Source organism: Rhinatrema bivittatum, chromosome 8 (assembly GCF_901001135.1).
Source record: "Rhinatrema bivittatum chromosome 8, aRhiBiv1.1, whole genome shotgun sequence".
NCBI lineage: Eukaryota > Metazoa > Chordata > Amphibia > Gymnophiona > Rhinatrematidae > Rhinatrema > Rhinatrema bivittatum.
The window spans coordinates 61,412,334-61,434,652 of NC_042622.1; the positions used below are offsets into that span (position 1 = coordinate 61,412,334).

Sequence of the window (22,319 nt, forward strand, 5' to 3'; positions counted from 1 at the left end):
TTATTTTTCCCATGGTTTGGTAACTCTTGTTCCCACCTCCACAGTGCTCCAACATTCACTATATAGAGCTGTGGCAGGAGCAGACTCAGCAGGGGAGTCGATTAGAAAGCGCCTGGGCAGCTCCAATCTACAGAGACTGGGGGCACAGCAACTCTTTCTTTGAAAATAGCTTTCAGCCCCTATTTAAGGCCTGCCTGATTTTAAAAGAACAATGCATGCTATCGATTCACAAGCTGATTGTTGCAATGCTGTCCAAAATGCAGCAGCATGGGTAGTGACAGGGTGGTCTGAGGGATCATGTTACCCCTAGGTCTTCAGGATCTCCACTGGCTACCTCTATTCACTTTAAATGTCTTCTTTTGACCTTTAAGACCCTTTACGAGGCTGGGCCACCTTTCCTGAATACACCTGGGAGGGTACTGAAGTCTGCCCAAGAAGTCCATCTCAGCATTCCTGCTCTGAAGGAATGTCGTTCGACAGGTACCTGGGAGCGAGCCTTCCTTGTACTGGAATTGGCTCTCTCTTTACCTGGATCTTAGAAGGCAATTAAAGCTGTGACTTTTTAAGGGTACATTTGCACTTTCATTTGCCAGTTTTCTTTTGATTTTTTAGCCTTGATTCATTTTTATTCCCCTTTTCTTCTCCTGTAAGTAATGGTTATGCTACTGTATTGATTCAGTTTTAATTTATTCAGTATTTTGAATTTTTGTTTATAACTGGAATTTTATTGGCTATTTGGTTATATTTATAGCTTTATGGGGGTAACTGTCAAAAGGGTTTACGTGCATAAATTGGCTTCTGAGAATCGATCAGAGCATGTGAAGTTGCGCATGTAACCCGGTTTTGCATGTACATTTATGCCAACTAAGCAGAGGCATTCTGGGGGGGCAGAGTTGGGCTGAAGTTGACACTCACGCCCATACTTTTCAACTTTAGAAAGAGTACGCCTATATTACCCCACGCAAGTTACACCTTGCTTGGAGTGGGTGTTAACTGTATGCATATTCAGTCAATTTTCGAGCACTTTCAGAGCGAACCTATGCGCGTAAGTTCACTTCCAAAATCCTTAGTAAAGCCTGCCTGTCTTTTACCACTGTGCAGGCTGTTGTGAAATTACCCTCCCTATATATTTGTTTGGTGGACTTTCTAAGAGGTGAATTTTCAAAAACCCGGAAAAATGAGCCGGGATATTCATCACCAAATGATGTTATCTGGGAAAACCTACCGGGATAACTTTGAAACCTAACTGGCCATGCTTGAATATCACCTGTAAGGTTTCAAAGTTATCCAGGTACCTATTACCAGATAATTTAAAATGAACTGGCTCTATTCAAAGAATATAGTCTAAATGACCATACACACACACACACACACACACACACAAAGAGTGAAAAGCATGAAGGCCTACTGGGCCAATGGCCCCCCCGATTGTTAAAAATTACTTAACTCTGGTCCCATCCACCCATCCCCTGCCCTCTCCTCCCATTAAGTCAATCCTAACCCTCCCGGCCCCAGTCATTTCACCCCACCCCCGCCCAAAAAAAAACCCCTAAGGCAACCGAAAGCTAGCAACTATCCTTTCAGAGGTATGATCTCCAGAACTGGATATAATAATCCTTTTCTCTACTGGTGATATATCTTCTTCTGCACCCTAGCATCTCCCTGGCTCTGGCCACTACCTAATCACATCGCTTTGGTACCTTGAAATCAGCAGCAAAATGGTAAATGACAGAGTTAAGAACAAACTTACTGGATGCATGGCTTAATGGGAAAGAGCAGACAGGCTTTTAGCAAAGGGAAGCCGTGCCTTACCGATCTATTAGACCTTTGTGAAAGTGTAACAAGCCTTTTGATAAGGGCGAGCTGGTTTATTATACGGTGCATCTAGATTTTCAAAAGGCACTCGGGAAAATCCCACATGAGAGGCTCCTCAGGAAACTAAAATGTCAAGGGGCTAGGAGGCAGCGTCCTATTGTGGATTGGTAACTGCTCAAAAGATAGGAAAGAGTAGATCTAAATGGTCAGTTTCCCCAATGGAGAGAAACAAATAGTGGAGTGCCCCAGGGATCTGTACAGGGACCAGCAGTATTGAAGACATTCATAAACGATCTGGAAAAGGCAGCAAAGAGCGAGGTGAACACAATTTTCAGAGAAAAGCAATGAAAGTACAAGCGGATTGTGAGGAACTGCAGGAGGACCTGGCAAGATTGGTGAACTGGGTATCTAAGAGGCAGATGAAATTTAAAGTGGACAGGTGCATAGTAATGAACCTAGGGAAAAACAACTATGGGGGTGACCTTTTTAAAGCCATTTACATGAACAAAACCAGGTTTAAGCACGTAAATGGCTTTGTTACAAAACTGCCCACGATCTGTGTACGTTAAAGCACACACATATCCCGATTCCGCATATACTTTGACACGCAGAAAAAAAAGAAAAGGTTTTGAGGGGGACGGGAGGAGTTGGGGGTGGCATTAGTATTTACTTTTGATTTTTAAAGGCATGAATGTAAATTCACAAGCACAGATTACCAGTTGCAAAGAGCAAATGTAAGTGTGCGCATACTTTGGCAGAATTTTCAAGGTAAACATGTGCATGACTTTTGGATAAGTTACCCACAATGTTATAAAATTACCCTCTCTATGCTGGCTTCCATATTAGGACCTGGATGAACAGCTTCCTTATGAAGAAAGGCTAAACAAATTAGGGCTCTACAGCTTGAATAAAAGAGAACTGAGAGGGCTTATTACAGAGGTTTACACAACTATGCATCATGAGGAACAAGTTAATAGGGAACGGTTATTTACCCTAGGGGGACTTTCCATAAAACAAACTCGAGCCAATTTAAAACAAATTTAAGAAAGCAGTTTTTCAGTCAATGCACAATTAAACTATGGAATTTGTGACCTGAGAATGTTGGTCAAGGCTGGTAGCAGGGTTTAAAAAAGGATCAGACAAGTTTTTGGAGGACGGGTCCATTAATAAGTCAGATAGAGTTGGGTGTCTCCATCTGGAACGGACTTTCCTATTAGGATCTGTCAGGTGCTTCCAAGTAATCTGCATTGGCCACCATCAGAGACAGGATGCTGGGTTTGATGGATCAAACAAAACCCCTTCACCTGGTACTTATATTTATTTAGGGTATTCTCTGCTGCCTTGCTCAAGGCTTATACTTCAATTGAATTTAAATTCAGGATCAGTATAACACGGAGGTTTGTTTGAGCACCGAAGAGTCATAGAAGAAATAACTTTATGAAAAAGGATGATATGAGGATGAATAAACCCTGAGGAACTGATGAAAAGGAGGGTAGGTTGTCTAAAAATGCCGTTTGGGCAACAATACAGATTAGACACAAAAAGTAGTCCAAAAAAACCTCTTTATTTGAGTGGAGACATGTATTCTTACATGTATGTCTCCACTCAAATAAAGAAGTTTTTTTGGACTACTTTTGGTGTCTAAACCCTGAGGAAGACAGCGTCTGTCGAAACTTGCGCAAGTCGGGATTGTTCGAGACATTTCAAAGCTAAGTATATTAGTCATATATCCGACGGTTGAATGAATGGTTAAAGTGTGTTTCACACGAAGAAAAATATATGGACACAAAATTGAAGTTTAAATAATATAAAGTAAAAATAAAAAAAGAGGGGTTTCTCTGTAGCCCATCTCATGAGATTTTTAAGAAAAACATATTTTGAATAAAAAGAATGGAGACTGGAGGGTGTGTTTATGATTAGAACAACAATGGCACCGAAGGGGTAGCCCATTAATATATGAACCATCCCCTGCACTCCTTTATTAAATTTAAATTTAAATTCAACTGAAGTATAAACCTTGAGTAAGGCAGCAGAGAATACCCTAAATAAATATAAGTGCCAGGTGAAGGGGTTTTGTTTGGTATAAGATATACACTTGGTGGAGATCTCTTTTTGAAATAGGGTTTGATGGATCAGCAAGTATTTCTTATGTTTTATCGAAAACCCAAAGGCACTGGTAAAGATCACATAAAAGAAAATGCCTTCCATTCTCTCCCCTCTTTTTCTGTCTCTATGGACGGCGTTCTCATCCTTCCGATTCCCTTGGCCTGTAGCCTTGGGGGTCACCTTTAATGCCATTTCCTCCTTCTCCGCACGCATTCAACACTGCTAAAGTATATCATTTTTTCCTCTCTAAAGTCGCTAAAATCCGTCCTTTCCTTTCTGAGCATACTATCAAAATGCTTCACCACCCTTTTATCACCTCTCACTGAGACTATTGCAAACTGCTCATCCTGGGCCTCCCACTGAACTGTTGTTCTCAACTGCAATCTATTCAAAATTAAGCTGCATGACTTATTTTCTTTCAACGTCCCTATGTCCTTGTAATCCCTCTTCTCAAGTCGCTACACTGGCTCCCGTCCACTTCTGTATATAGTTCAAGCTTCTTGTACTTGCCTACAAATGTATTCACTCTGCAGCTCCTGGTTATCTATCTTCTTTTCTCTCCCCCTACACCCTTCCTCGTGAACTCTGTTCATTAAGCAAGTCACTCTTATCTGTGCCCTTCTCCACCGCCAACTCCTGGTGCTGCACTTTCCACCTTGCTGCGCTGTATGCCTGGAATAAACTTCCTGAGTCGGCGTATCTCTGCCCATATTTAAATCCGGTCCAAAATCTCACCTTTTTGTAGCAGCTTTCAAATCCTAACCATTTCTGTACAATAAATACACTTCCCACAGACTCGCCTGTCTGACTGGACAGTAAGGATCAGGGACCCTCTCTTATGTGCATCTGTGCAGTGCTGCATATGTCTAGGAGCGCTTTAGAAATGTGAGACAGCAGCCACAGTAGGCAAAAGCGGAGCATCTGGAGGAGGTGTGCTTTGAAAGTGTCAACAAAATCGCATCCATCCAAGTTCACAATCGGCGACAATTTCTGAATCGCAAGGTGTGAGTGTCTCTGGGTCATGGCTGGCAATCGCCTCTGGGTCACAAGTGGTAAGAATCTTTATACCAGAATGTTCCCCAAATTTTTCAAAGATGCCACAGTTAGAACTGGCAAACTGCTTCAAGCTTAGAAAATGTCAACACATTGCAGACAGAAAGTCTTGTGCTTTACTTTGCCCCTATTCTTATGGTATATATCTGGTTCAACTTTAAACAGCATGACCTTCACATGGGAAAAACAGAGGAGATCTTCTTGAAAAAGGACACGTTGAAAAGACTGGAAGGAGAAATCAATTGCACTGTTCTTCTAAAATGCTGAGTTCAAATGAAATTAATGAGGATTCCATCTCGCTCTCCCCCAAGAGCATCAATCACAGCAGGAGCAGTTCCTGATGCCGTACACCCTCAGGCAGCAAAATGCTTTCCAACTCAATGCATCTCTCTCAACTGTGGAACCGTGGTAGTGAATTTTCTAGACAGGCCCAGCAGGGACGAATCCACGAGTTCCTGGCACGCATTACCCCTCAATTCCCAAAGAAGTAAATATCATTTTAAGTTTATTTTTACCTCGTAATGGTGTATTAAGCTATAAAATCAAACCTGCGCAGGCCATAGGAAGCCATTTTAACACAGCCAGTATCTGGGTGGGATATAAAATTCTGCTTTAGGGGCATGCTAACATTACAGCAAAGGATAGCGGGCAAAACAAGACAACTACAGTGCAGAAGGATCACTAGAACAGAGTCCTAGTGATCCTTCTGCTTTATCACATGCAGCGCGACTTTAACCTAGAGCTTATTCTAGCAGGATACAAATGCACTGAATTAGATTGAAAGTCAGGAGCTGCTTGCGTTAAAGTAGGATAACACCCTGAGGGGCTCGCCATGGGGTCAATATGCAAACAATTTATGTTAGTTAAAGATCTCCAACTCTCCCCTTTGTCCGACTAAAATCCGTTCATAGAAAATCGCCAGGGTTGGGTTGGAGCAAGCCCAAGACAGGATTTTCAAAATAACCAGTTAGCGGGATATTTTAGTTCTAACTTCCTCTATTTGTCTCCCTAACTGTAGCCACACAAATAGCTGCCTTACATATAACCATACTAATTTGGGGTAGTTAGATTTAACCAGATACACAGTTGCAACTTTACCTAGTTACCTGCAGCTGAATATCTGAACAAAGTTAACCTGTTCAACTTAACTGGATTCTCTGCCGCTCAGCAGCTCTTTGAAAATCTAGCCCATGGTAAATATAATAAATAAAATAATAATCAGTGTGAAGGAAGATACAGAAACAGGTTTTGTTTTTTGTTTTTTTTTTTAAATATACCTGGAAGTCTGCATTATGTTCTTTCCTGGAAGAGTCCTTGAAGGAGTCCTGGGACCCTGAGGCTGGAAGTAATGACAGATTCTCCATTTGTTCCTTCAACCAGTCCCCTAGGGTGTCCACCTGTCTCATAAAGGCAGTCAGTTCCTGCTGTAAGACTCCCAGCCTCAGAAAAACAACACTGATCAGCTTGGAGTCCATGGTAATTTCCTTGTTATCAACTCCTTCAGTCAACATAAGGTTGGTGCAATCATTATCCAGACACAGCTTAACACCCGAGGTAAATCTATTCATGTCAGAAAGTAAGATCTCAATAGCTTTGCTGAGGAGTCCTGTCTGGTCCCTGATGCGCAGCAGATTCTCAAAGTCTTTTGTTTTCAGTGCCTGGGTTGGGCTGGAGTTCCACATAGTTGGAGACCTCTGGTTCCTGTTGCTCAGTGACCGCTCTTGGTCATCTTTAGAGTCAATTCCACCTCCAACTGGCATCTCTCTCCAGAAAGAGGTAGGAACGCACTGTGCGGAATCTCCAGCCTCAGCATCTGTCTCCATCATGGGTCGGGTTGTCTGGCAGGATGCCAGATCATAGCGTTGGAGGTTGGAGAGAAGCACTCGGTTCTCATATTGCAGCTTCTTCACTTTCCCACTCAGCTCGCTAATTTGGAGCTTGGCAGTTGCAAGCTCTTCTTGTGAAGGCTCGCTTATCACAGAGCAGCTGTCTTCAGACATTGTTATGTCCAGGTCATGCTCAGACTTATATTTATTCAGCTCATTCATTAGCAGCTTATTTTGGTCCTCCAGTTCCATCAGCGATCGCCGTAGGAGCTCTGCTTCTTCCTCAACAAACTGGAGATGCCTCCTCAGTTCCATAAAGTTATCTCCAGACTCCCCACAACTGGCAGAAGGAAGGGCAATTCGAATGCCTTGGCCAATGAGATCTTTGTCACTTTGTACTTTCATCTCATCCATCTCTGCCCTCAGCCCCCGGTTTTCAACCTCCAGTTCAACAATCTTCCGGCTCAAGATATTTGCTTCCTCTTCCACAAGTTTCAGGTGGACTTTCAGTTCTGCTTCTCGGGAATGGGGGGAATCGGCCAGCTCTGCAACGGATAAGGAGCTGTCCAGGTCTCCATATAAAGAGCCATATTTCAGGAGCTCCTCTTTCATACTATCATTCTCCTTTGCCAGCTTGGTCAGTTTTTTACACATGAGAGCAGATTCTTCTTTAGCAAAATGCAGCTGACATTTCAGGTCTGCACTGTCTTCCTGAAATCCAAAATGATAGAGAGGTTAACAAAAACAGCTCAAGTACATGAAAGATGGCTCTTAATATAAATACTTAAACCTACAAGTCAGTCCAGGTTGACTAACAATGTTTATACATTTTCTATATTGCATGTAATAAAGTGAAATCAATTCTGGTTAGATCATATGGTACAAACAAAAGTGTATTTCATAACAGAAGTGCAATAGAAAAGGAGGTTCTTATCACGGGATAAGAGGTTCTTTTTCACAGGGTGGAAGGAAGGAACGTGTGCGCACAAGTACACAACCACATGAAGTGTACAGCTGGATGGGGAGTTGACAGAAACTATGGGGAGAGAATTGTTCACCATCTCACCTTCTTACTGCACTGAAGTGAATTCGGGCTACCAACTTCAGATTTGTTTCATTTTTTTCATTTTTATACATGTAAACACTTTGTGATATCTGAGAAAGTGAGTGCTACTCGCCCACTGACACCATTTGAGAGATGCTTCCATGGCGCTTCGTTACTCTGGGTTAGTTTCATCTATTTTTTAAAATTCTTGTTGGACCCAAATTTGATGTTGTGTTTGCCTATATGAAGGCATGGGAAAAAATATTAATAGCGCAGTGGATATCAGTCTGTGCCCAGAGCTGTTAAAAGCTCTGTGCACTCACAATTTAAAAAAAAAGAAAAGAAGGGGTAGATAAAAGCAGCACAACCTACCAACACCATAGGCTATGGAGTAGCCAGGCTAGTACCAACAGGCTCAATGCCGACAGGCTGGTGGTGACCGAGTACTGTCCAACAAAGTGATTAAGAGAGAAAAAAGGGACAGATAAAAGGAAGGAAAACCTTGTAACAATGTAGGGCAAATGTCCAGCTGATCGAGGTGGTATCTCCCTCATTGTCCTACTTGATCTCTCAGCTGCCTTCGATACAGTTGATCACCAACTCCTGACATGGGCATTGATGGCACCGCCCTAAAGTGCTATGAATAATTCCTTGCCAACAGAACACAATTAGTTTCATGGGCTGATAAACCACTCTGCCTTAGAGCAGGGCTCGGTCCTCTTCCCGATCCTTTTCAGCATCTACATGCATCCTATCCGCGACCTCAGCCAGCCCTTCAATATTGAGTGCCACCTATTTGTGGAGGGCATCCAACTCTGCATCAACATGGGATCTGACCAAACTTCATCCATTGCCAATCTCAATAAGGGGCCGATGCAATATTTGTGTGCAAAAAACGGGCACTCAGCGTTGAGTGTCCATTTTCCTAATGCGCGCCCAGCCACCTCTCCTGGGCATACAATGCAATATTTAAATTAGGGTTCGCGCAAAAAAGGAGGCACTAGGACAGCCACCTCTCCTGTGCATCCCTAGTACCTCCTCGGCATCGGATGCACAGGAGAGGTGGCTGTCAAGCATGTTGGGAAAAGGGCCGCTCAATCTATGAGCGTCCATTTTCTCCCACTACCAGCATAGACACGCACAAGATACACAGCCTGGACCATGAATCTTGTGCGTGTCTATTGGGCATCCAGAATTTTTTTTTTAATTAAATCTGCTTTATTTGGACCGGCATGAAAATTTGCCACATTGCAATGGACACATTGGCCATGCAGGAAATTTTTGGCATCGGGGGGATTCGCTAATATCCTCATCTACATGGAATGTACATGTGATGAGCGCTATAAGCTATGCAATAATTTGGACGTGCATTTTGGACATGCTAATCCCCGTATTGCAATGGGGGGTTATGGACGCATGTCCAAAACGTGCGTCCAATTGCACATTAAACTGTACTCTAACCCAAAGGCTTAGTAAACAGACACTCAAGACTAAACCCATCTAAATCTGAACTCCTTTGGCTCAACTGCCAAGGCTGTCTCCTAAAATCGCTTTCTTCACTAGCAGGTACCACATTATATCCTAAGGAGTTGGTACAAAATCTAGGGCTTCAATTCAACCAAAATCTCACAACGGAACCCAAAATTTCTAAAGTCCTCCTTCATATATCTGTGTCAGATCCGTCGACTACGTAATTTCCTTGATAACAGTTATAATGCTACTGTAATCCATGCGTTAATTACCAGCCAAATTGATTATTGCAAATCCTTATACGATACCATCTTACAATACAGTTTGAAGTGCCTCCAGCTCCTACAAAATACTGCTGCAAGAATTTTGTAGGGGCAATAGCAATTGATCATATCAAACCTATTCTACATCATCTTCACTGGCTCCCAGGAGAAAGCAGGATTACATTTAAAACTCTCTGCTTTGTCTCCAAATGCTTGAAAAAACCATGCCCTGAATACCTCTCTCAGCTTCTGTCCCCTTCACGTCCTCAAGGGAACTCCGGCCCACCAGAATGACTCTTTCCTCTCTTCCCCCTGATTGCTGCCAGATTGTCCTCCATGAGACTCTGTGCTTTCAGCTATTACACACCAAAAATTTGGTACAAAGTACCACTAACCCTGCACCCGGAAAAAGCTAAAGCATGGCTTTTCAACCAGGCTTTCCCCTACGATCCACATTGCTCCCTGAAATACTTTTCCATTAGTTACAGTTGCGATTGGCATTCTTTCGGGGTCATGGTCGCACATCTGCGACACCTCTGGATATCATGACACAGGATACATCTATCATGGGGTTCCCTGATAGACAAGGTCCTTGTGCTCGGGAAGCATCGCTGAAAACCACTAGACATGCTCCGGCGAAACAAAAACAAACTTGATGGTGGTGAGTGACTCAAAGGCCAGGGGGCACCAACAGAGCACTGCCACAGAACCAAGTATGGCACCAAAGCTGCAACTTGAGGGCTATGCAGAAAAGGAAAGACTGGATGGTAGTCCTCATGCATGCCATTATGGCACTCTGCATGGATGTGTGAGGACGGCCATCCTTCTTGAACGTGGAGAACGCAGCCTCTCTGCTCTGCTCTGCAATCCTACCCCATTCCATTTAAGGTACCTACAGCTTAGATTAGAGCTCTGCCCTCAGAGACCATTCCAGTTTCACAGACTTAAAGTTGAAGGGGCCGATGCAATAGATGAGCGCGGAAAACGGGCGCTCGGTGTTGAGCCCCCGCTTTCCTAACACGCGCCCAGGCACCTCTCCTGGGTGCGCGATTCAAGATTTAAATGAGGGGTTGTGCTGCCAAAGACAAATGTGCACCTCTAGTGCCTCCTTGGCAGCAGGCACCCAGGACAGGTGGCTGCCAGTGAGTTAGGAAAACGGACGCTCAGTTTTATGAGCGTCCGTTTCCCTAACCTGACTGCCGGCACTTTCTTTTTTTTTTTAAACCTTTTGGTTGCTCCAACTTAATATCACACACGATATTAAGTCAGAGGATGTACAGAAAAGCAGTATTTTCTACTTTTCTGTACTCTTTTTTGGGCTGCTCAGAAATTAACGCCTGCTCTGGGTAGGCGTCAGTTTCTGAGCGTAAAAATGTGCAGGTCAGGTGCACATTTTTTTTTTTTTTTTAGATCTGAGGAAAATAACTAATACCCTCATCAATGTGCATTTGCATGTGATGAGCACTATTCGTTTCACAAAGGGTTGGAGCTGAGCGCACTGTTTTCAATCAGCCCTGAAATGTCACCCTAAATCTCATTTTAGAAAGGTGGTCAGTAAAATAAAATAAGGCACACACAACCCAACCTCAATATATAGCCTCCGGCCTCCATATAAATTAAGATATGATGCACCTTATAGCAATGTGTTGGAACACTGAAAGAGGAATTCTCCATTCTGACTGACATTCTGTGTGATTCAGGGAACCATTAGCACACTGGCAAGGGCTGAACGTTCACAGACAGTAATTAAAGAATTACTAGAGGGGAGAGCATAATGGTAAGAATGATATCTAGTGCCATATATTTCCCGTTGATGCATTTATAGCCCAGAAAGGGAGAGATCTGATGTGGCACAAAGAGGGGGGAGAGAGAAAAGGAGAGGCATGGAAAAAGAAGCGGAGAAGGGAAGGAGACTTTAGTAAGCCTGTCTTATCTTCTTGATCCCAACATTTATAAATCTGACCACTAAACTGCCTGGTCCACGGGACATTCTCCTGCTTTAAAAAATATGTGGAAATAAGTTCTGATTTCATGTACTGTGTCCGTGTATGTTTATGTGAGTGTACATGAGACATAAACCAATCGGATTCAGCGAGTGTGAGATACTTTGTGATTCTCCTGCTAACGAGGCTCCTCTCAGGGAAGCACAGATGAGGAAAAAGCTCCAACTTTCCATGCGGACCCACAGGCAGCTTTATTCAGTCATGTGTCACGCAGGCCTCCACAGAAGGGTGGAACTTGCCTAGCAGTCACAACCATAGCCTAAAATGTCTAACGATGTCACAGGAAAATCTGAGCAAAGGGGGAAGTAGAAAGAGAACCAAGCTGACATAGCAAGCTGGGCAGGTTAGTGATGGGCACAAGCGAGAGATCTTCAGCAGGCACCATCACCTTTTAAAATCGTCTTTCCTGGAAATCCCAGATTTCATTTTGAAAAGCAAGACGAGATCACACATACTGTATAGTAAAGCAGGGAGAAACTTTGAAAGGCTTTGCAAGGTATGAACAAATTACTCTGAGGGGAAATTAAAAGCTGCTTATAAATGCGATTTGCCACAAAAGGTTTTAGACTGCTGCGCTGTCCTGTCTGTAGAAACGGGCTACTCAGTCGACGCACTGGCACGCTGCCTGAGAAACTCTGCTCCCAGGGCTCGTTTGCCAAACCCGATGCCTTGCAACACACACTTTCTCTAACCATGGCCCGCCTCTGCCACCTCAGCTTCTCATGCATCCAGACCAAGGGGTGAGTCTGTTGCCAGGAACAGTGAGGGGACAGTAGGGAGATTCTCACGCTGCAGCTTAAATCACTTTCTTTAACGTAACCCGCGGACCTTACCTGAGCGGCCAGCTTCTTCTCAGCCTTTCCCAAAGAACGAGTCCCGCGTTTCTTCAGAGAATTCTATGGGAGAAGACGACATCGTGTTACACCTCACATGACATGAAATTACCTCTACAGATACTGTGTCACACACAGATACGCATATTATTAATAGATCGCATATCTTCATTCCTATGGCACAGGCTACTATTATACACTATGAGGTTGGTATTCAAAAGATATTTAGACAGATAATTGAAATGTATCCATCTAAATGGCTACCCAGAGATATTCATTACCATAAATGGCTAAATTCTAACCACATAACTCATTATGTGGTTAGAATTCAGCCGCATAAGTTGGGAGCATTCCTGGGGCAGGTGGGAAGCGTTTCCGGGTAAAGCAGAATTAGTTGCATAACCTGGTTGGGCCAGAGGGCTATCCTTAAGGTAGCCGGTTAGACATAACCAGTTAACTTTTTATTTATTTTTTTTTTGTAATGTAATTTTTTATTGAGGAAGCATATCAAATCAGCACAACACATACCATGGAAGAATGTGAACATAACCACTCCTCAACTTGTTTACATTATACCCTTGATGCCTTACCCCCCCCTCCAACCCCAATCCCTATTCCCTATCCCCCCCACCCTCCCACCCTCATACAGAGATTCTCAGATTATCAAGCCAGTATGACTATTAGAAAGGAGATCTGCAAAAGAAGTACATGTTATGTGATAAAGAGGTACATAATATGGAAGGACATAATATAGAAGACGTTAATTAGATTACTATAACCCAACTAGGTTACTGTACATTGGATTCAGGTAATCTCCCAGCAGAACTTGCAAGCCTATGTCCTTCCTCAAAGGTAGAAATAGAGACTGAAGAATTTTGTAGGTAAGATACTATAGGTCCAGCCTGACCAACAAAGTAGACTTCAGTTACTACTCTATCTTAAGCGGTGAAATGTTTTGGATGGATGATGGAAGATTGTCATAGTATGCCCTCCAAATGTCTCGAAAGTGTCTCTTTTTTCCAGGAGGATAGCGTTTGAACAAAGATCCATATTCCAGTTGGTATAATTCAGTCATGAGAGTGGACCACTGATGTCTGGTAGGAACCAGTTAACTTTAAGATAGCTGCGTATATTCAGTGATACCACTGCGCCGCTAACATACCCTGCTAGTTAGCCGGATATGTTTATCCGGCTAACTAGCCGAGCCACAAAGCAGCTTAAATGGACCCCACCATTTATATGATATGGGGGGGGGGGGGGGGGTGTTGCAATTTTCAAAATCCAAGTTCAAGGTTACTTTATACTCACGGGTACCTTCCACCTGCAGACTTTGCACCAGTTCACAAAGGGAAAATATGTGTCTGCTTCCCCTCTGAAAACTGCCCTAGGAAAAAGGTACCCACAGAGCTTTGCACCAGTGCTTTTGCCGTAGAAAATAATGAACATGAGACCTAAGCATGATGTTTTCCTAAACATACCCTCAGGAACGCTTCCGCTCTACATGGGCAGAAGCATGCACACTGTTCCATAATGCATGTACTTTGAGCCTCGTAGAGGGAGCCCGACGTTCAGTCACCCTGCTTACCCTCATCCAGTGATCATAGATAGGACAGCGTCACTCATAAGATATGGATTTATTTTATTTATGCTTGCTATTTATCTTGTCCATTAACCAGCGCACCTTACAAGAAAAGTGGTACACACAGGAAGCAGAAAGGAATACCCAACATGAAGAGGTTACTGCTTTTAATTGAAGGCATATCTGAAACAATGGGTTTCGAGCTTGCACTGGAAGATAGTCAAGTGAGGGTGATGCCTAGATGGGGGTCGGGGGAGGGAGTTTGTTCCATAGTTGAAGGACAAGAACAGAGAAGGCCTGGAACTGGGAAGAAGCCTGCTCAGCAAGGGACAGAGTAAATGGTGCAATGAGACGATCAGTAGTTACACAAGGTTGGGAGGCACAGAACCATGGATAAACACCGTGCTTTGGATGTGCAATGTGGCATAGCAGATCAATACCAATGATCTTGTATCTTCCAGCTTCATCACATGGAACATGCATTTCTAGAGTGCAGACCACAATTGTTGCATATCGTGGGGCAAGGATAATGATTAAATGTCTCCTGGCTGCAAGCAGGCCCTTAACATTAAGTTGCAGTGTACAGCGTGCTGGCCTGGTGGCACAGGATTCCACTGCTGGCAATTTGAATTCACTGATACCAGGATTCATCAAGTGTGAGCAGATCATTTGTTTCCGGGGTTTTGCCAGATATTTACGATGGCGCAACAAGATCTCTTCTCAAATACCATCAGCGGCATTTATTTATTTATTTTACATTCTGCCTTTTGGCACTTCAAATGGGGGTTACATTCAGGTACTGTGGGTATTTCCCTGTCTCCAGAGAATTTACAATCTAAGGAGTCTCATTTACTAAAACTTTTTCCCATAGACACAGAGTGGCAGAAAAGCCTTACTAAATCAGATCCTAAGTTATACCTGAGGCAATGGAGGGGGAAGTGAAGTAATATTATTAAGAGGGAATCTAGTATGCTCTTCTATCCAAAATGGAGGCATACAAAGAAGGAAGACAAAAAAGACTGCCCTGGATAAGGGGAGGGATCTAGCAGGTGCTCATACTGAGGCTGGCAGCTGCCATCTATCCTTAGCAGTGTGGACAGGAACACTGGATGGGCTGACTGGGCTTTTTCTGCTGAAATCCGCTATGTAGTCTCTGTACAGGTCTCTGGTGAGACCCCATTCAAATTTCTGCGTACAGTTCTGGAGACCACATCTACAAAACGACATTGATAAGATGGAAGCAATATTTAAAGGACGGCTACTTTGGTGCATGGACTGCAGTATTCTTGGTTTCAGTTCAGTCCCTTCTCCCTATTAGAAAATCATTAACATTGTTTTAAACCAAAAAATAAAACGTGGCCCCCTGCACTCCTGAGCTGTGCGGCCAAACTGCTGGAGAGATTGTCTGGCTGCATCAGGCAAACAAGTCACACTGGTCCTGTGGCCTTGCCTACTGCTCCTGCCTCTTTCCCCATGCTGCCTGCTCAGTTCTGCATTTCAAAAACCTTGCAGCAGCCACCACTGCTAAGCTACCATGGACAGGTAGGTCAGGAGCAGTAGGGAGGCTGATTGACCGCCAACAGTTCCCTGTTCCCGCCTTCCTTTCATCTGCTGGCTCCTGAGACGATCCAGTCTGGTCTTCTTGGACTCTCGCTGGCTGCCTCATCTGCCTCAGGCACACTGTGGTTAAGTGGTGCACACTACTAGCGTGGAGATGGAAGAGAGGAAAGGAAAGAAGAGATGACTGGGGATTGGGCTGGAGGGAGAGAAGGGCAGAAAGAGAGAGGAAGGATTGAGCATCGAGCTGAGGAGAGAAAATGATGATAGAGGAATGAACAAGGGAGGATGAAAAATGATCCTCGGATACGTACTGCGGGCATCCACTGCTTCTCACTGGGAGTGGAACTCAATAAACAAAACACGAAGACGTTTATGCTGGTAAAACTGAACCACACAAACCGGCTGTTGAAAATTTCCGTCTCCCAGCGTGACTCAAAATTCATGCCTGGTTCCACCACATGCAGACACTTAGCTGCACTGACAGGAGGCAATTCTCGAGGGCATGCTTAGGGTGGGGAGGAAAAGCAAGCGAGCGGGCTGCACTGCCAAAGCTACTTTTCCAATAAAATTCTACCCCCACAAAAAAATGATGCGAGTGTCCATGGAAACTCTGTACCCACAGCAAGCTTCAAAGCCAAAATATGCAGGTACTGTCACTTTGAAACTTGGGGCAAAGCCTGTGGGTAAAATGTACACATGAACTTTGCCCAAAAATGGTCAGTTTGAAAATAGCCTCCATAAAGCATAGAAAGATACTTTCTCAGTCACAGTTTTCTTACAGCAAGCAACTAAGGTTAGGTTTCATTAGTGTGAGATCCACAGAAGGAAAAATGCATTTACTTTTTAAAATGGCACCAGCACCATTTTGTTGTGCAGTCATATGTTGCACAGCTGTATCACAAAATGGTACCCACCAGCCTTTGAAATTAGACACCTGGCGAGGCAGGAACAGCTGGGGATCACTCCTGCCCCATCTGGTCTTCATGTGACCCCTAAGCATGGGGTAAGATGGATCTGCAGATAGTGGGGGAGTGGGGGCATTGGTTTGTACATTTCAAAAGCGCTGGGTTTTTACAGCGGGAGGTAGGGTCTAGTAGCTGCATTTTTATTTTTTTTACAATGAAATAAAATTAAAATGAACACAATTTAGTTTAGTTTTTCTTTTGTTTGATTTTAAAAATGAATTGAAACAGAAGAGAAAAAAAAAGTATTAACATTTTCCCATTTTGTTTCAACAAATGCAGATCCCTAACATACGTATTCCGCTACAGACAGCCTTCCCAGTAATTCTGTATTCATATGCAGTTCACCTACCGCCTGAGATGATGAATGTAGTTTCAGGTTTCTATGTGAAACCTGAGTTCTGGTCTCACGTTTCCTTCCCCGCAGGGAGTGGCTTGTCATCTGCAGATTCTGCAACCTGCCTTGCCTTTTCAGCTCCCCTCAGAATACAGGAGCTCGGGCAGAGTGTGTCACTCTCCCTCATACCACAGGCTGGAGCTTGGTCTTCACCCTTCCCTGGTTACTGCTGGATCTGCAGACACCATCTGAGTGACGAGTTTATCGCAGATCTCTTCCTTTAGCAGGCTACTGACAATGCACAGCTTCATCACATTCAGCATTCACAGAGAATTCCAGTGAGTTAACAGCATATCTGAGTTACCAAGAATCAGCGCAGACCCTCGGGTTTCTGGACTAGGGCAAGGGCATTAGCGGGTGAGGGCTGGGGGGTAGGAATGATGAGAATGAAGCGTGGGGCCCCTTTGAGCAATGCCAGAGATGGTCACTCCACTTCCCACCCCCTAAGGCCTCGCCTGCACAGAACGGCATGGACAAAGAACTCCACTGCTGTCAGTTTCATGCAACTCAGACTCCATCTCATGATAACTCAGTGAGCAGAAGAAAGCAGCAGTTATAGTGCTTAAAGGTACACAGATCTGAAAAGGCACATTCCTCATAATACAGTACCCTTGTAGACGTCTCCATGCCCTTGTACATTTTTCACATGCTGTCTAAAAAATACAAATCAAAATACATTAAAAAAAGGAGTTTGTTTCGCTGATCTATACTACATACGCTGCACTTTTACTGTGAAAGAGCAATTACAGAAATATTCCAAAACTAATTAAGAATAAAAAACAAAGTCTCAATCGCATAAGGCTCCCCTTGACTCAATACTTGGTGGAAGCTCCATTTGCAGCAATAACAGCCATGTGTCATGTAGGGGAAGGGTCTACCAGCTTTGCACTGAAGGATGGTGCGGTTTTTGCCCATTCGTCTTGGCAGAAGAGCTCAAGCCCTTTCAAGTTGGCTGGGGGGCTGCAGTCTTCAAGTCTTGCCACAGATTTTCTGGGCTGTGACCGGGGGCCACTCAAGGACATTCACTTTCTTCCTGCGGAACTACTCCATTGTAACTTCTGATTAATGCTTAGGACCGCTGGTCCTGCTGAAAGGTGAATCTTCTCCCCAGTCTCAGATCTACAGCCGGCAGAATAGATTTTCCTCCTGGATCTGCCTGTACTTTGCACCGACTTCACAAGCCTTCCTCTCCTCGCTGCTGCAACGCATCCTCACATCGTAATGCTACTGTCACACTGCTTTACTGCAGGGACAGCGTAGGCCGGCTGATGGGCTGTGTTTGTTTTTTGCTACACCGAGACCAAAGAATTCCACTTTGGTTTCATCAGACCACAAAACCTTCTGCTACATGTGCGCAGCGTCCCCCGAGGGTTTCTTTACAAATGCTATGTGGCACATCATATGGCTTTTCCCCAGCAGTAGCTTCCTTCCTGCCACCCTCCCAGACAGGCCACATTTGTGGAGTAATCTTGAAATTGTGGAATAGTCATCATTTTCCTCGGCCTCAGCCAGAAACCTCTGTGGTTCTTTAAAAGTAATTTTAGGTCTCAGTGTGACATTTTCTTAATCCACAGCTACTGACTTTGGAGGGATGGCTTGATTGTGGCAGTGTCTGGGTAGTGCTGCCAGAGCTCCAAAGGAGATCACTGGGCAACACATTTTCACAAAAGTCATGTTACGGAAATGAAATTAGTCAATTCTTATAAATTTCCATGTGCTAAACACGAATGTGACTGTGAAAATGTTAAATTGGCTCTAGTTTTTTTGTAATATGCAATAATATAATTACATCTTGAACTGTATGCCAATAGCTCACTGGGCAACAAATTTTCACAAAAGTCATGTTACTGAAATGAAATTAGTCAATTCTTATAAATTTCCATGTGCTAAACATGAATGTGACTGTGAAAATGCAAAATTGGCTCTAGTTTTTTTGTAATATGCAATAATATAATTACGTCTTGAATTGTATGCCAATAGTAGGAGACCTACGGTTAATACCGTTTGAAAAATGAAGTCATAGAATACGTCTTAGATTTCTTTGCTTGTCTCTTGTACACCTGTTCGGGAGCATCTCTGCGGAGTGTCCAGCAGTAGTCAGCAAGCATGAATATATCAAATGCTCACCCTTTCTGACTGGGCTTCATATAGTACACTGCTGACGTCAGCTTACTCAGCAGCAGCATGGCAGTAGAACTGCATTGCATCAGAAAATGATGCAATAAACTCTGGATGATGTGTGCATGATGGTATTGTGCAATATGATGCAATATTACATCATTCTAGGCTTATTTACAGTCCTACTGGATAAATGTACATGACTAAACATAGAAAGTGAACTATATTAAATATCTTCAAAACGAGAGCCAATAAAAACTTTTCATGGTCATATTCGTGTTCAGCACATCAAGATACTACAGAGTAGGACCTTTTTAGGTCAGTAACACTTTCATTGTTGCCCAGTGTATTCAAACACAAGAGATTTTCTCTTAGCGTTTCCCCAAGCTGTACCTTTTGATAATGTTATTCCACAGGTCTTTCAGAAGCTCCTTGTTCAGCACGTTTTGACCTTTGCTACAAATTCATTTCACGCAACAGAAACAGCTCGAGTCTTCATCCATGAGTATTCAAATCAGCTCAACTGCTGTGATTGGACACGAGGGCTCTATTCAGTTTATTATGAGTCTTGTAATGGGAAGTTTTTTTTAAAGCGGAGCTAATTTGGGTTTCTTATGAGAAAGGGTGTGAAGGTTATGCAAGCAAGACTTCTTGTGTTTTAATTCTTAACATTGGAATATTTCTGTAATTGTTCTTTCATGATGAAAGTATAGTGTGTTGAGTATTATTATTATTACTATATTAATCAGTGGAATAAGCTCCTACTTAAATGCATTTTAATTTGTTTATTTTAGACAGCAGAAAGTGAAAAATCTACAAGGGTGTGAAGACTTTTACAAGGCACTGACCTTCAGCTTTATCCTCCAGCTTTTCAACTGCTAATGAACTTGCAATGCATGTGTCATCGCCGTCTCTGAAATGCGCAGACTTCTCATTTCTAGCATAAAACATAAAACGGCATCTGCAGCAGTGAAGAAACTGATCAGGTTGTTGGATATCTCCTGTCTGAGCAGAGCACAGGGAAAGCAACAATGACAATCCACTCAGAGCCTGCAGTCCATGGGTACCAATGCACACAATGCAGGTGCAGAGTATGCCCCAGTCAGTAAGTATGTGCGGCGATTTCAAACCCACTTTCCCACAGCGCACATGCTTTTACCCACATTGGAGGGAGGCCAATAAATCAGGCCATGCATTTGCTCGTGTAAACACATCTCATTATTACCTCCAAAGTTTTCAGGCCCAACTAAAAGAATAAAATGTGGTCTGACGACGGGACCTTCCTGAAGATCTGAAAATTTCTGTAACCAGACTTACCTATAGGTTGGTCTCCAATAACAAAGCAACCTGTTCCATTTGCTTAAAAATAGGGTCAAATCTTTTATTTGTACATACTTATATTTGTATGATTTTCAGCCCACCTTTCCAATATGTAAGTCCAAAGCAGAGTACAAGGCAGCAGGAGACCTCAGGAAACATTCTGATCCTGGATCCTGCACTGGCAGCTTTGTGGGTAAGCAGGGGTGCAGCTGTTGATGAAGATGTTAAAGTTATTGTGGATAGGACTTTTATTCATTTTAAGACTCATCTTGACTCAGATTTTGATTTCAGGGCCCACTTTTATGAAATTCCATCGGGTCCATCAGATTCATCCTTTTTTAGACTCCTCTAATTTGAAGGCAGTTGTTCATGCCTTGGTTTTATCAGGCATGGATTATTGCAGTGCTAAACTGAACTGATAGATACCGCTGTACACCTCAATATTGTTCTTATTTGCGGCTGCTCTTTTTTCAGGAATCCGCATCGTTACACCATTTTCACTCGGTTGTTAAATTCCCAAACCAAACCAAAGAGACCATGGGCCTCAATCAGCCATGCTGACCTGCCCAGTTTGTTGAGTCACACATCTGCTTCCTGCACTCTCCCCCACTTAGCCTATCGGTATCAAAGGAAACAGGAAGTGGAAGTGTGATGTCACAAGCACTGACAGCTACTCCTAGAGGAAGTCTGTCCAACTGTGCAGTGCAGAATTTGTGTCCTATGAAGAACTTTATATTTATCCCACAGAATTTGGCACAGAGACCAGAAGGTGGCATCAGCCTGTGTGAACCAGAAAATGAGGGAAAGAGGCAAACTGTCAGTCTGCAGGGACTGTAAGGTGGGGTGCTGTTGCACTGTACCTCATGGGAATGGTGGTGGTTAAGCTGGGCTAGTAATGAAGACATAGAGCCGGGAGGACGTAGGGCTCAAACCTGGGGAGAGGAAGAGAGAGAAAGCTGGGGGCTTGAGAGACTGTATCAATTACCATGTTAATAAAATGCGATTTTCCTGTAATTTACCATGCCCTCTACTACCCCCAGATGAATAACTGAACCTGCTCACAAAGTCCTGCTGCAGGTCAGATTATAAAGGAATTATCTAATTAAAAGTAAAGTATTCAAGTAATTTTTGTGTGGAGCAAGAAAATGTATCTAAGACTTTGGCTTCATACCAGATGGCAAACCTCCTCCATTTGAGGCCATGCGACATTCTGGTGGATGTCATGAGCCTGCCTGCTATGCAGCCCCCTCACCAGCAGAGGTCATTAGTGAGCCTCACTTGCAATCGCATTAACTGCCCTCTTGCTAATCCCATGAGGTGGCAACTCCAGCCCTACTTAACCCAGCCTGTCCATTCTCTTCTTGCCTCTTCATCGAGTCACCTTGGCTCCTTGACCTAGCCATCCTTGCCTTGCTTTCCTGCCTTGTGGCCTTCTCAGCCTTCGGCCTTGCCTTGTGGCCTACCTTGGCCTCCCTACCCTACCTTGTGGCCTTCCAGGCCTCCCTGCCCTGCTCTGCAGTCTTCCAGGCCTTCCTGCTTTGCCTATTGGTCTCCTGGGCCTTCCCGTCCTGCCTTGTGGCCTTCAGGCATCCTAGGTTCGCTAAGCCCTGCCTTGTGCCTTCTTTGGGCCTTCTTGTTTCTTGTTCTAGTCCTGTCCTTTCCCAGTCCTAGTCTAGTCTTGTCCTGTCCTGTCCTTGTCATGTCCAGTCCAATCCAGTCCATGTCTCCAGGCCTGGTCTTGTCTTGTCCCTGTATCTAGCCCAGGCCTTGCCTTGACCTGTCCAGCCTTGTCTCCAGTCCTAGCCTGGTCCTTGGTTCCAGCCCGTGTCTCCAGACCTGCCTGTATTCAGCTAAGTCCTGCCAACCACCAGAACCCAAGGGCTCAACCTGTGGGGGAGATGGCTGGTCCAGGCAGAATAACTTTCTCTGTCCTGCCTAGATATCCTGTGCTGCCCCTGTTGGGGTTCCC

At 43.9% G+C, this 22,319-nt stretch overlaps 1 protein-coding gene across 3 annotated transcripts in view; it reads right to left on the bottom strand.

Annotated features, from left to right (window-relative positions):
• SOGA1 (suppressor of glucose, autophagy associated 1) overlaps positions 1-22,319 on the bottom strand; it is a 172,346-nt gene that overhangs the window by 94,068 nt on the left and 55,959 nt on the right. For all 3 annotated transcript variants that reach the window (XM_029611716.1, XM_029611715.1, XM_029611714.1), the window contains exons 4-5: positions 12,415-12,477; positions 6,252-7,511 (exon numbers count right to left, since the gene is read on the bottom strand). In XM_029611716.1, the coding sequence (XP_029467576.1) occupies positions 6,252-7,511; positions 12,415-12,477 (1,323 nt within the window). The remainder of the gene's footprint in view (positions 1-6,251; positions 7,512-12,414; positions 12,478-22,319) is intronic.